The 15,388-nt window shown below is 45.3% G+C and overlaps 1 protein-coding gene and 1 non-coding gene across 4 annotated transcripts in view; one reads left to right on the top strand and one right to left on the bottom strand.

Annotated features, from left to right (window-relative positions):
- The window catches only part of fam13a (family with sequence similarity 13 member A), a 63,992-nt gene that overhangs the window by 26,024 nt on the left and 22,580 nt on the right, over positions 1-15,388 (top strand). For all 3 annotated transcript variants that reach the window (XM_048242314.1, XM_048242322.1, XM_048242330.1), the window contains exons 8-11: positions 4,864-4,905; positions 13,584-13,625; positions 13,857-14,036; positions 14,802-15,006. In XM_048242314.1, the coding sequence (XP_048098271.1) occupies positions 4,864-4,905; positions 13,584-13,625; positions 13,857-14,036; positions 14,802-15,006 (469 nt within the window). The remainder of the gene's footprint in view (positions 1-4,863; positions 4,906-13,583; positions 13,626-13,856; positions 14,037-14,801; positions 15,007-15,388) is intronic.
- On the bottom strand, positions 124-197 carry trnan-guu. Its single transcript has one exon. It is a non-coding gene; the product is annotated as a tRNA-Asn (tRNA).

The following is a 15,388-nucleotide window of genomic DNA, read 5'->3' on the forward strand; positions in this document are numbered from 1 at the left end:
GTCAGAGCCAGGTGACTTGTTGTACTTCAGGGAGCGGACAGCTGACAGAACCTCCAGGAAGATATGAGGCTCTGCAGTAATCCTGCTTTTCCTTTGGAAGCCCTATCTCTTGGAAAAGAGCTGCGTCCCTGGGTGGGCTCGAACCACCAACCTTTCGGTTAACAGCCGAACGCGCTAACCAATTGCGCCACAGAGACAGCTGCAAGGCTGTCTGGAGTACAGTTACACTAAGCTTGGCTTGCTGCCTGATAAGGACACCTATGACTGTGCATTGACTACTGTGAACCTGGGCATGTATTGGGCATGCAAGTGTTCATATGAATGTAAAAAAAACATCTATTGGTAAAAAACACTTTTTGAACATTTGAAGGCATAAGTGAGCACTCAGAAAAAAATATTTTTTTCTTTTTGCTTTGTCTTCACACCAACGAGGACCTTTATTCACAGCTGCTGTGTGGCCATGGTTATCAGCCAGATTAGAGTCTGCACACACATAACACATACCTGAGAGTACACACACACACACACACGCATACACATTCCCTACCAGAGCCTCTACTCATTTCACACTCTCACATACGTACCCACACACACACACACACACACACGCGCACACACAAACGTATAGCTATTTCTCTCTCTCCTTGTCGCTTACGCACACAGACACACAGAAAACAACCTATGTACAGATTTAGCTTTGTCCTTAGGACAGTGTATACACATGGACTTGACCCCAGCAGCCTGGGGTCTCTACCAGTGCTCAAGGTTTCCCTCACTCTCTTATAAAGCCAAACTTAGCACCGCAGTAGCCCGACCCCCCCACCCCCCACTCGGGGCAAGTGCTCCGCGGCTGTGACTTCATTACTCTTGCAGGGCCGACGCCATCCCTCCATGGTGACGGTTCACATGTGGTGTTGAAACCGCCGGCTTGCGTAGGTACGGCACTAACAAGCCAGCTCAGAGAGGCTTACCAGCCATTTGCTGTACTGTACTTTTGTTGGACTTAGAGTACAAGCATTCCGGGAATGTGTGGCAAGCCTCATCCTTCTTACCCAGTCTCATTTTATGGAATTTTAATGCAGAGTGAGAGGTAGAGGGTACAGCGGGACACAACCCAGTTCGCCCAGTTTCCAAGTTCTCGCGGGTCAGTTTGCCCAGTTTCCAAGTTCTCGCAGGTCAGTTCGGCCAATTTCCAAGTTCTCGCAGGTTAGTTCGGCCAATTTCCAAACTCTCGTGGGTCAGTTCAGCCAATTTCCAAGCTCCCGCGGGTCAGTTCGCCCCGTTTTCCAAGTTCTCGTGGATCAGTTTGCCCAATTTCCAAATTCTCGCGGGTCAGTTTGCCCAGTTTCCAAGTTCTCACAGGTCAGTTCGGCCAATTTCCAAGCTCTCGCGAGTCAGTTCGGCCAATTTCCATGTTATCGTGGATCAGTTTGCCCAGTTTCCAAGCTCTTGTGGGTCAGTTCGCCCAGTTTCCAAGCTCTTGTGGGTCAGTTTGCCCAATTTCCAAGTTCTTGTGGGTCAGTTCTCCCAGGCTCTCACGGGTCAGTTCGCCCAGTTTCCAAGCTCTCGCAGGTCAATTTCCTGTCTCGGTGGGCCTGCTGTTGTATTAGGCTGAGGCACAATCTTAGCTCTCTTCTAGATAGGCAAATAGAGTATGTGCATTGAAATAGGTCAAATGCTTACCGATGTTGCTCACACTACCCTTTGTACTGTCATCTTTTGTCTGGATGTAGTGTATGGAATGTTTTTATGTGATTTCAAAAAAAAAGTGGGATGTGTCTTTGCAGTATGCTGCAGTGTGTGTGTGTACCAACATTTGTGAAAATTGGATGTTGGGAACCACACTAAGAGTGATGTAAACTTTTGTCAGTATGGATCACACTACGAATTACAAGCACCTCTTAAATCACATTATTATACTCATTACAAGGTCACGGTCAGTGGATCAGAAAGGAGAGACCTCTACCAAATTTGGAATTTGAGCACCTTGAGGACAAGAAACAAGAAAAAACACTTTTGTCAAATACAAACTAGGGGTGTGTTGAAGTCTGGTCTGGCGTACACTGCTCACCTGTGTTAACTAAAACTTTGTGAAAGGGCTTTGTTAATTCCCTCTGTCAGGTGATAGGAAGGAAGGATTTCTGTTTTGTAATTCATGACGGCACACATATTATTTTAATACTTGGGCCAGACTATGTAACAGCACCGTGAGTGAGAAGGAAAAAAAACACTTGTCCAGATTCGCTCTGAATTCACAAGCTGGGTTGTGAAATGCCACATTATGTGCCTGGTACCTTACACCTGATTTCTAGAGAAGTCCAGAAAGGTTGTAAATGATGGTTTACATTTTTAGAAAGTTAAAGAAACTTAAACATAACTCACATTGTTTTGATAATAAAAACAGGCATAGGCAAGTATTAATTCCTAAGTAGTATATTAATTACATTATCAAACTAAAGTAAATATTTCCTTTGCAATTTACTGTCTGCAGAATAGAGCTCCATTGTATACATTCAGGCAAAGGCACACACACACACACACACACACACACACACACACACACACACACACACACACACACACACACATACACATTCCCATTCACTTTCTCCTAAACATGTAAACACCCCTTTTACACATACACACCTTCTCCCCCACATTCCTCCAGAGGTGCCGACATGTGATGCCGTGAGCATTTCTAGTGGGCTTGAACTTTGGCCTTGTTTTCTTGGCTCCTGTGTGAATGGGCCCTAAATCCTCGACGAGGCTGGAGCACTGAGCCATAGTACATACCCACCGGCGGGCCGCACCAGTCCCCTGCCTCCTCCTCCTCTCTCTCTCTCCTCCACGCCCCTGGTGTTACAACACAGCCCACTGGAGAACCTGCCTGCACTGCCCCAGGGTGACTGGCCAAGGCCAGCAGAACGGGACTCCAGTGAATGGGCCGCTCAACAATGCAGCTTAGTTTTGTTAACGCCATTGTTTCACTGTGGCCCTGTGAATGACTGAAATGTGCTAATCGGGATCAATAGGGCCCTAAGCTGGTTTATCTGCGGCATGTACCGCATCTATATCCTACAAAAGAAGTAGTGAACTGATTCTTGTTTTCATTTGTTTGGTCAAATCCGGTCCGTGATTGTGTTTGTTGCTCATGATTCAGTGTAGAAGTAGAACTCATGGAACTCATGAACCCTCAGTTTTTTTATGTATTATAAAATCACCACTAACTTTCAATGGCCTGATATCAGTCCATTTACCTATCTAGCTTCTCATCTTTCACTATCACTGGGCACTTAACCATGGTTAGTGTCACTGAGATTTTGTCTTTTTACATATATGTAATATTAGCAAACTATATTTAGTTTAGTACATATGTGTGACAGTCAAGTAGCCAAATGCATGATCTCTTATTCTGCTCCATCCAAACAAAGGAGATCAGTGAGCAGAAAGAGCAAGTTCTTCTAAATAACAAAAAAGAAGATCTCACCAGCATCAAAAACCTAAGGTAACATCATCATTGATTCCCAATGAGTGACTGAAAGCAACCCTTTTTAAAAGCATTGAATTACTTTTAGGCAATTTAATGCTTTTAAAATGTCTGAATTCACAAGGCAGGCAAGTCCCTTACGGTGGACCGACACTGCGGACAGCTGCTGATTAGAATGTTGGGGTCCTGCCGAGCTGCAGCAGACCAGGAGGCGTGGCTGAGGCTGCCACAGGAAGCATCCCTAAAAGATGGAGCCTACCTGCTTCTAAGACAATTTATTTGTTGGTGTGATGTACAAAGCTATTATGTACATTTTTAATATCTCTCTCAGTTGTCTTTTCTCAAGTGTACTGCATTATATCATGTCAGTGTGTAGCACCATTGTGTATGGAATATAAAAATGTGCTGTCTGGCCTTGGGACGCTTGGATGAACAGTAGCCCACACATCCTCCAGTAAGAATAAACAGCTCAGCTACTGTAAGCTGTTGAGACTCACTCTTTCATTGAATACTGTGTTGGGTTTAGCTAGAAGGCCACATAAATCATAGCTAATGTATGAAGAAAATGACCGCGTCAAGGTTTCTACTGAGGGTGTTGAATAACAGGACATACTGAGTTTCTGCTTGTTTCCATAATGCAGTGTATCAGCATTCAGCACTCTGCATGCACCACACAGCAATAAGACACAGCAGGGTCTTACTGTAAATCAAGTCCACTCCATTATGGTCATATTTCGTAAATGTATTTGTTTTACATAGGTTATGTCGTACATTGTAATTGCATATTTTTCTTGGCATTCATGATAATTACAAGTTTTTAGCAAAACTGTTAGCAAATTAGTTTGGCATAGATCATATCAGCTAATTCATCTGGTAGATGTTTTACTTTGCCTGATTTACTGAACAGATTGCTGCATTAACGTAGGCTCTTATGAAATATCCGATCTGAGAGTGTCAGTATGTGGAAATTAAGCAATGTAGACATTAAGTTCCTCTTTTATGCTTGCATAATTTCATCATGTGTCACTGGCAGAGTGCCAGTATGTGTGAGTGGGTGTGGGTGTGTACGTGTGTGCACACTATATTTTTGCTCTCGGCTCGACAGAGTGCCAGTCAGAATAATTAGCGGAGACAACCACAACAGAGGCGCTGGACTGTGGCGCTAGGTGCTCATTGTTCCACACACAAAAGGCGTTTTTTTTTTTTTTTTTTTTTAAACGCCTCCCCCCAGTTTTTGTTGCACTCTGAAAAACAGTTTCAGGATCATATGAGGTGGAAGAGGGAAAAAAATCACCCCAACAACAGCAAGGCTGTTTAGGTCATGACAAAGCCTAATCACAGCGTAACCTGTTGTTTATTTGTTTTCCCCAACACAGCTCCCTGGAGGAAGAGAGACCAATATCCCCATTCTACGTGAGGTAGGTCCTGCCCTGTGTTATTGGTTTGTTTATGTGTGCATTGACTGTACATGCTTGGTGTGAATTGGAAATAAGGTAGTAGGAAAGAATAGTATGAAAGACTGAAGAAAGTAGAAATGAGTAAGTGAAAGAGGAAGAGTGAGTGGAGGTGTAGTTGTAGAAATGACAGAGTGTGTGTGTGTGTGTGTGTGTGTGTCAAACTGCACAGAAATATGGAGAACAACAGAGCAGCTACTTCCTCTTCATGGGGAACAGACACTTGGTTAGAAATATCCACATGATGAATGGAGTGCCTGTAACCAGTGTGAGACAGAAAGGATAACAGGGTGATGCACGAGTGGTGCGCAAATTGTGCAAACTGTAATTTGTGTAAAACAGACAGGAAGTTGTACATAACATAAACAGTTACACAATTTCACTCTGCAGCCACTGCAAGTCATTGAATATGCTGAAGCAAATAATCTCTTCCAGAGAAATTCCTGGCCCTACACACATGACAGCAGGGTGTCACTTCAGTCTGTGTTGCCCCGTGAGATCCAGTTCTTTCTACTTCCATACTCCCCCAGCCTTTATGCCATCATTTCCTGTTTTGGGGATGCTTTAGCATATGATTACATACACACACACACAGAGTCAGACACACAAGCACATGCTTGACTACCCACACACACCAGCACGCTCAAACAAACACACATGGCTCTATGTCCGTGACGTCCATGTGAGGTTGTCACCTTGTGGCTCAGCCCCAGCCCCATGATGCATACCTATCCTCCCTCCATCTCCTCTTGTCCTCCCTCCATCTCCTCTTGTCCTCCCTCCATCTCCTCTTGTCCTCCCTCCATCTCCTCTTTACCTCCCTCCATCTCCTCTTTTCCTCCCTCCATCTCCTCTTGTCCTCCCTCCATCTCCTCTTTACCTCCCTCCATCTCCTCTTTACCTCCCTCCATCTCCTCTTTTCCTCCCTCCATCTCCTCTTTTCCTTTCTCCTCTCCTCTCCTCTCCTCTCTTCTCCTCTCTTCTCCTCTCCTCTCTTCTCCTCTCCTCTCCTCTCTTCTCCCTCTCCTCTCTTCTCCTCTCCTCTCCTCTCTTCTCCTCTCTTCTCCTCTCTTCTCCTCTCCTCTCCTCTCCTCTCCTCTCTTCTCCTCTCTTCTCCTCTCTTCTCCTCCTCCTCTCCTCTCCTCTCCTCTCTTCTCCTCTCTTCTCCTCTCTTCTCCTCTCCTCTCCTCTCCTCTCCTCTCCTCTCCTCTCTCCTACACAGTGTTCTGGTCGGATTGGGCCCGCTGCCTACTTGCTTTTGGTCACATCCACACATCAAAAGGTTCAGTAACAGACTAATCCACTTCCAGTCTGGAGGGGAATGGCCCCTGACCAGACCAGATCAGCACACCTCTTGATCATAATAAGCATGTTGACAAAAGAAGTGCGCGTTCCCAATCCAGCCTAAAATACTGACTTCAGAATGGCGTAACAGGCCTGGGATTACCTGAATGCCTCATGGTGCGGACTGCTGAAGTATATTTTCTGTAACTTGACGTCTGGTGGTGTGGGACAACCAGGAACAATGGGGAATAGTGTGTCCTGTAATGCGTAGGTGTGTTTTTGTTTTGACTATCTTTTTTCATTTCATATGTTTTTGTTTTTCAGGCCACTTTTATTCCCCCTTGACCCTCTTTGCACTGTTTTTCTTTTTTTTTTTTTAGCTCCATGTGGAGCGTGTACGTGAGCATGTGCATGTCTAGTGTGTGTGTGTGTGTATGTGTGTGTGCATGTTTGGAGCGCCTGTGTATGTGTGTGTGCATGTTTGGAGCGTGTACGTGAGCATGTGCATGTCTAGATGTGGGTGTCAAGTGTGTATGTGTGTGTGTGTGTGTGTGTGTGTGTGTGTGTATGTGTGTGTGCATGTTTGGAGTAAATTGCAGTGTGTTACTCTTCTCCATTACTGAGGATCTGTCAACAAGTATGTGGAAATGCTTTTGTTGTTACAAAGCACAACAGACTTTAAATACCTTGCTCAGCCACAACTGTGACTGGTCTGTTAAGGCCACTATCATTAGTAGTTTTTACAGACAGGTCTAGGTATTCCTGGTGGTTCTGGTTGCAGTAAGTCCACATGGTTACACTTTTAAAGTATAGGCAGTCTTGTTTTGTGAAACTTGTTTTGTGAAAGTCTTGTTTTCCTCCACCATGCTTTCTAGCCATGTCATTAGAATGCACTGACCCATTTCGAGGAGGATTTATGACTGACTGTCCTCCAAGTAATGACCTACTACTCTCACTGCTACTCTACACAAACATCCAGGGTTAATGCTTCTTTCATGGGGTTAGCGTAGCGCTCCATCCATATTATCTGTAAGCATAGCAACCTGACCTTGTATGTATGTCATGGCGAATTAGGATGTATTATTGAGTTTTCCTCGTTAGTCTGTGTGTGCGCTCCCCCTTGCTGTGCTAGTAGTAGTGTCCACTCATCCTTGTTTTTGAAGATGTGTGTATTCAGTTGGTTTTCAGAGGCTTGGTGGAGTTAGGATAATGGAAGAGTATAATTTACCTTGACCACATCTGGCAGAGGGTATTTGTGGCCGTTGGTCTGTGAATTTTCAATGCTTGTTCAGTGTGTTTAATTTAATTTTGTTCCTTTACACTGGTAGGACAGTTATGTAATGATCAAGGGCCATCATTGTGACTTTAGCTCTGTAATGATAAATGGTCTATAAAAGCTTACATGTCATGTCAACACACACACACACACACACACACACACACACACACACACACACACACACACACACACACACACACAAATACAGAGATATCTCTGTTATTCTATCTTTGTATCTTTGACTTTTCACCACCTGCCTGCCTATCTGTCTCTTTTTCCCTCTCTCTCCCCCATGTTCCCCTCTCACTCTATCTCCCAGTCTGGTTCACTCGTTAAAGGCTCCATCTCCCCCTTCATGTACTCGTCTTCACCTTTCTCACACTCTTGAATTGCTCTCCTCCTCTGTATCTACCATTCTCTCTTTTCTAGTCCTTTCTCCTACCCTCTGTTGCTCTCTCTCTCTCTCTTGTTGGCCTTGCCTCACTCTCTTACCATTTGGCTCTCTGTCTGTTTGTATATGTCAAGGCCTCCTTTCTGTCACCACCTCTAGTTAAGAGCGTCACACACCTCTTGGCACTGTCCATCTCTCTGGTCACTGGTGGCCTTCCCCCTTCCAGAATTGACCAACCCCTAACTGGAAACCAGAGAGGCCTACTACAGCATTCTGAAGAATGTGACTCAAATGTCAGATTATGAGCCTCACTGTGATCTGCTAACTAGGCCATCATCCTGGTGCTGGTAGAATTGTCAAACTGTCTTCCTGTTGTTGGCAGCCGTAGCACGTTTCATGTCTGCCAGTCAGTGGCCTCTCCGGAAACTTGGACCGATAACAGTCTAAATATGGACAAAGCAAAGACCCAACAGACGATAGTGCTCTGACTGAGTATGAATACAAAGTGCCAAAACACCCGTGTATGACCCCCTTATACAGAGAGTATTGCAGTAAGGGACCGCTGTAGTTCAGGGAAAGTGAGTCATTGTCTCAATTGGTGGTAGTGCTAGTGAGAATCCAACACTGAGTAAAGAGTAATCATTGTCATGATTTGAACTATCACAGATCTAATCACTTCAAATGTTTACATTGTTTACAATGTTTTTTACTCTATAAACGCTTAGCAAATCTCGGTTGTAAATTAATTACCCATGAACTGACCCTAACCATAACCTGAACTTTAACCTTTACCGCACACAAGCTTTAATCCAAATATAGCTGCAAGCAGCAATGAGGGGGCCAAGCAGAGAGATTAGCAGGCCAGATTTGCCATGTAAGTCAATGCCGTTGCATCAGACATATAGCCTTAAGCAGTCACAGCAAGTTCCATGCCATACAACCCAAGATTGGCTGAGTTACAAGGTCAAGTTTCACATCAAAACATAACTGATTTTGTGGGGCTGAACCAGGGCTGAGTGTCGCCGCCCCCTCCCCCAGCCAGCCCACCGCCGCAACCGCCCCTGCCCATCCCACCCGTCCCACCCTTTGCACGCACACATTAGAATGAACTAGATGGAACTTGCTGTCATCAGTTTCACATCAAAATAAAAGATTGACTGAGATATGATCACACTTGCTGTGATTTAAACACAGAGGTCAAAAATTGACGTCATAGGGTGTGTTGAACTTCGGCTTGGCCCAAGGATTCCAATGATACCTCATTTTGCCATTCGAGTCAACAGGTCAAAAGTTACGATCCGTGAACACAAGTCCAACTTTGGCCTGTTGGTGGGCTTAGAGCGCTTGAGTTGCCGGCATGAAACTTGGTGAAATGAATTATTGGACTGTCCCCAATTAGTGTGCCAAATTGTATAACTTTTTACCAGACGGTTCTATGGGCTGCCATTGACTTCCATTGCAAAATAATGAGCATCAGCAACTACTGGCCAAAATGCATTTTTGTCAATTACGGAGCCCCCTAGAGGTCAAATGTCACCAAATTTCTTGAGCGTCCTCCCGATGTGGTTTGAGGTACATGTACTAAGTTTGGTTTTGATACATGAAAGCGTTGCTGAGATATGAAATCACTTCCTGTTTGGCGGCTTTGCCATTGGCTGGTACAGGCCAAAGCTTCTGTCAATTGTTCCAGAAAGCAATGCACTCATCAGGTATGGTCTGAAGATGGTCTCTGCCAATTTTGGTGAGGAACAGATGAAATTTGTGACCTGCCAAAACTTTTTTGTGTTTTTGATTTAATCCAATATGGCGGCCGAATCAATTACGATGACATCACAAGTTGGCTTGGGTCGGCCTAAGGACCTTCAACAGTAGTACCAGACACCACTAATGGGTTTTAATTGCTGCTACAGGCCAAAAGGCATGTTTCTTAATTACAGCGCCCCCTAGAGGTCAAAGGTCACCAGATTTCTTGGGCGTCCCCCTGATTGGGTCCTGAGTCCATGGACTAAGTTTGGTTATGATAGATGAATGGGTTGCTGAGATATGAGCTCACTTCCTGTTTGGCGGCTTCGCCGCAAATTTCGATTGGCTGTTACGCGCGAACGGTTTTAGTTCCGAAGACGAAAAGGAATAACTTTTGTGCGGCTTGGTCTGAAGAGCATGTGTGTCAAGTTTGGTGACGATCGGACAAAATTTATGACCTGTGAAGTTTTAGTTTCACTTTCACTAAAATCCAATATGGCGGAAAATCCATCATGGCGGAAAATGACGTCATAGGGTGCGTTGAACTCGGCTTGGTCCAAGGATTCCAACGATACCTCGTTTTTCAAAATCGGATCAACAGGTCAAAAGTTACGTGCGTGAACGCACGTCCAACTTTGGCCTGTTGGTGGCGCTAGAGTGCTCAAGGTGCTGACATGAAACTTGGTGACATGAATCATTGGACTGTCTCCAATCAGTGTGCCAAATTTCAGAACTTTTTGCCAGACGGTTCTATGGGCTGCCATTGACTTCCATGGCGGAAGAAGGTATAATAATAATAAGAAAAGATAGAAACACAATGGGTGCCTTCGCAGCTTCGCTGCTTGGCCCCCAATTATTACCTTGAACATCAGCCAAGCTGAAGGTATCTCTTTATCTCTTTGCAACTCTTACCGGCAGCCGGTTGTGAACAGAAAAGTGCCGTCTCAATGAAACGGGACAGGGATTGAGTTAAAATGATATACACAATCTTGAAATTCAAATAGCACACACACACACACACACACAGCTGGTCAGACTGGTGTGTGAAAGACATCGGCCCATGGAGAGATCATGTCAGGATTGTACATGTCCACCTGCTGTGTTCCTGCATGTCTATGTTTATGCTGTATGTGTGGGTGTTAGGTATGCATGCTGGTGTGTATGTATGTATGTTTGTGTCTGTGTGTGTTTGTATTTCTGTCTGTCTGCCTGTGTGTTTGTGTGTGTGTTGGGGTGGGTGTTAGGTTTGCATGCTTGTGTGTTCAAATAGCACACACAGACACACACACACACACATAAATTCCTAGCATTAATTATGAAAGAACAAGAACTCCCCGGTGGTGCTAATAGTGTTTTTGCTGGAGGGACAGAGGAAAGGGTAGTTATGTAAGATCTCTTAACTGCTGTGGGTGTCAGGCCGGAGCGGAAGAGACTGCGTTAATGATTCTCACCTCAACACTTTTTCACTGTAATCAATACCACTGCCCTGTCACAATGTCGCCTGCCATGTTCATTACACATTAAGCCATCTTTGGTGAGTAACCTTTTTGCTGAATGTAAGTCATGCCTATTTTTGGAGATCCTGCCTTGACAACTGGTCAATATTTCACCTCTCTTGTTCTCTTGAGCGACATTCCTCTTTACCTCGTATCAACTTGGCTTTGCCGGTCCGTTCGCCTGGTTGTGAGTTCTTGCTAAGTCATCGCCTTGATCTAGAGGGCACACATGAAGCCAGTCTTCGTTATCTCGCCCTCTTGAACTGTGTGGGGGGGTGTTTTCTTCTCTATTCATCACCATTCCCTCTGTCCACCCCTTTACCTTGGCTTGTGCAATTTCATTTCATCTGAATGTCACTCTTGTTGCTGTCCTCACCTCATCTGTTGCCTTTGCACTAGTCCTCATCAAAGCTGTGGTGTCACTGTCAACATCAGTGTTTATGGTGAACCAACACAGGGTCACCCCTGCTCACTCACAGATTCACAGATGAACCTTCTCCTTAGAAAAAGGGTCAATGGCTGATCAACATTTATAGATTTAATCATAAATAGTACTGTATGTCAAAGAATGCCATTATAAAAACATACTGGTAATGTAAAAGAGGCACTGGCATAACAATCACAAACAATTACAAAAAATATGCATACATTGCTCAAAAAAATTAAGGGAACACTTACAGTTTTCCACAATTGTTAAAACACATTTTTTGAAACCTTCCACCCTTTTCTCCATTCTCAAACTACATTCACAGAATGTCTCACAGTTCTTGCTAAATAAAACACTCGCCTCAAAAGTTTTACTTGTACTCAAACAGTGTCAGAGTACCGATCCAGTGTATGATTGAAGTGTTCCCTTAATTTTTTTGAGCAGTATATTTTGAGCATGATATGGGGGATGGATTCATAATAAACAATGAGTCTTTATTATTTTACAAGGACAAGCTGTTAAAAATCTTTTCAGTCTTTGCAAAGACATTGAACATCCAGGCCATTTAACTAGCGGGTCTTTCTCTTCATCACAACAGGAGAGAGAGGTTGTGATGTCAAGTGTCAGCCTGTGTTGAGACATCAGACAGACCTGCAGGCATAAATCACGTGTCCATGGATGGCTCTCTGAAAATGTCTCCAAAAGGGGCACACAAAGGTCAAAGATCAAGCACTTACGAGATTTACAGATGTTGAAAAATTCATACCTGTTTATTCTCTAGAGATTGTATTAAATGTCAAGTTGAGTTTAGGCGTCTGTGTCCAGACCACCTTCTCTGTTGTATTGAAGAGCAGTGATAGTCCATTTGGGAGTCATGGGTTCAAATCCCAGACAGCCCATGCACTTGCATAACACACGGCTCCACTGTCCTGAGTGAGTCCTGATAGCTAGAGCCTGTTGACTCAGGGTAATTTAATGTCCACTGAGGGTGGACAGGAGAAATCGTGTGTGGCGGTGGTACAAGAATGAGGCTGGGTTAGTTAGGACACAGCTGGTCAGACAGGTGTCTGAAAGACGTCGGCCCATGGAGAGATCATGTCAGGATTGTACATGTCCACCTGCTGTGTTCCTGCATGTCTGTGTTTATGCCGTATGTGTGGGTGTTAGGTTTGCATGCTTGTGTGTATGTGTGTATGTTTGTGTGTTTGTGTGTTTGTATCTCTGTCTGTCTGCCTGTGTGTGTGTGTGTGTGTTTCTGTGTGTGTGTGTGTGTGTATGTGTGTGTGTGTGTGTTGTGTGTGTGTGTGTGTTTGTGTGTGTGTCTGTCTGTGTGTGTGTGTGTGTGTGTGTGTGTGTGTGTGTTTCTGTGTGTGTGTGTGAGTGTATGTGTGTGTGTGTGTGTGTGTGTGTGTGTGTGTGTGTGTGTGTGTGTGTGTGTGTGTGTGTGTGTGTGTGTGTGTGAGGCCTTACCCGTTGGACCCACTCACCACTCCTCACCCCCTACTGTTCACATTCCCCACACTGGAAAGTCAGCGCTTGTTGCTGAATGTGTGTGTGTGTGTGTGTGTGTGTGTGTGTGTGTGTGTGTGTGTGAGCATGGAGGGGCCATTCCCAGCCAGTGGTAGGTGTGCTGCCAGGGTTCATCTCCCACATTCTCTCCGTCCATCTCTGCTTCACACATATGTGTGCACACACACCACACCACACCACACACACACACACACACACACAAACACACACACACACACAGGCTGCAGGGATGAAAGAGGGGTAGATAATGAGTTCATATGGGTGTATATGAGGTAGAGCTTAGAGTTGAATGACAGTGACAGAGATTCTCCTGGAGTCTGACCAATGGGCCTGATGCTTAAACTGTCAACAGAGGCTTAATTTGCCTACTCACTGTATGTACAGTATGCAATGTCTCTAACAGACTCTCTCTCTCTCTCTCTCTCTCTCTCTCTTCCACTCTGTTCATCTTACTCTCTCTGTCCACTCCCGTTTGTCTCTTTCTGCCTCTAGCTCTCAGACCTCCCCAGATAATTGTAGACCTGACCTAGCACAGTAAGTAACAAACTAATTTAAAAGTACATTCATTAAATCAAACTACATAGAACCACCCCTGATCTTAACCTTATACCCACTCTCTCAACTCAGATGTGTTAATACTCTATGATCAGAGTAAAAGCCCAGTGGGCCTGGCGTGATGCTGTTGTCCTTGCAAGAGAGGACCACTATCTGTCCTGTTGCATTCTCATCTGTCCCTCCCCTTTTCCTCTTTTGACTTTGCTTCAGATTTCTGGAAAGGACCATTCGCTCTGCGGTTGAGCAGCATTTGTTTGATGTGCACATGCATGGGGGTCAAAGTTCAGACGACCCTGACACGAATGGTCAACTGGCGTCTCCCGTGACAACAGCTCGTCAGAGGCGACGTCAGCAGCGTGAGCAAGAGGAAGTCCAAAGACAGCGAGACAGGTGAGAGTGTGTGTGCATGTGCATGTGCATGTGCGTGTGCGTGTGCGTGGCGTGTGTGTGTGTGTGTGTGTGTGTGTATGTGTGTGTGTGTGTGTGCGTTTCTGACCTGTCTTATCACCAGCTTAGTGGCTGAGTGGGTCAGATAAAAGACCTACAGAAGCGAGGCCACCTGGGACCGCATCTTTGGATGTAGGCGGCGTCCTGTAGGAATGCGCTGGGTTGTTGTCTAAAACAGTCCAGGGTAATGGCCAGTGTGTTCCCATTCGAGATCTCATCTCTCTGTCTGTGTGAGATTGAGGGGAAACGTGTGTGTGTGTGTGTGTGTGTGTGTGTGCCTCAGTAACCCACTAATCCTTGCTGATAGAGACGTCATGGAGTCCCGCCAAGCCCACACTAAAAACAATGGCTTAAGCGGGAAGTGTTAGACCTTTTAATACACTTTGGTCCAAACAGAATTAGGGGGGTTGTCATAAGAACTTTGTTGTGTTTTGATATTTGGGGTGTTTTTTTCTCCTTCTCTAGGGTATTTATATGTGGTAGTGGTGACCAGGGTGATGCGGTCATTTTTTCTGTGCCCTCAAGAGTACGTCCCCAAGGGATACTCCAACAGAGCAGCGGAAAAAAGGAGAAAATAAATAGTTCCTGGTGGTTTCCTTCCGTGCTGTGATCTGAAAAGCAGATCTGTTTCTCTCTCCTGCTCTCTCTCTCCCTCCCTCTCTTTCTCTATCTCTCTCTGTCTATCTGGCTTTCTCCCACTCGCTCCAGGGAAGGCATCAACAAGGAGAACAATCCCTCGATAGGAGTTATCAATAACGGCAGTGTCGGAGAGGACAGCTTGGGACACACACACGCGCGCACACACACACACACGCACGCCCAGAAACACTCGGTGGAGGGGCCTAGACACAGGAAGAGCAAACACGCTGTTCCCACGCTGGCTGAACTCAGGGACAACCAGGATCCCCCCTCGGTGAGTCTCACAGCCTACGCATTAGCTTTAGAATGATTCAGCCAAATGTGGGTTCTCTCTATCAGCCTCTCCCCTCCACTCGCTCTCTTTCTCTCTCCCTCCACTCTCTCTCCTTCTCTCTCCCCTCCACTCTCTCTTTCTCTCTCCCTCCACTCTCTCTTTCTCTCTCCCTCCACTCTCTCTCTTTCTCTCCCTCCACTCTCTTTCTCTCTCCCTCTCCTCACTCTCTTTTTCCCTCCTTCTGTCTCTTGTGTTCTCTTTCTCTCTCTTTCTCTCTCCCTCTCCTCACTCTCTTTTTCCCTCCTTCTGTCTCTTGTGTTCTCTTTCTCTCTCTTTCTCTCTCCCTCTACCCTCTCTCGTGCTCTCTACTGCTTTGGCATTT

Source organism: Alosa alosa, chromosome 1, assembly GCF_017589495.1.
Source record: "Alosa alosa isolate M-15738 ecotype Scorff River chromosome 1, AALO_Geno_1.1, whole genome shotgun sequence".
NCBI lineage: Eukaryota > Metazoa > Chordata > Actinopteri > Clupeiformes > Clupeidae > Alosa > Alosa alosa.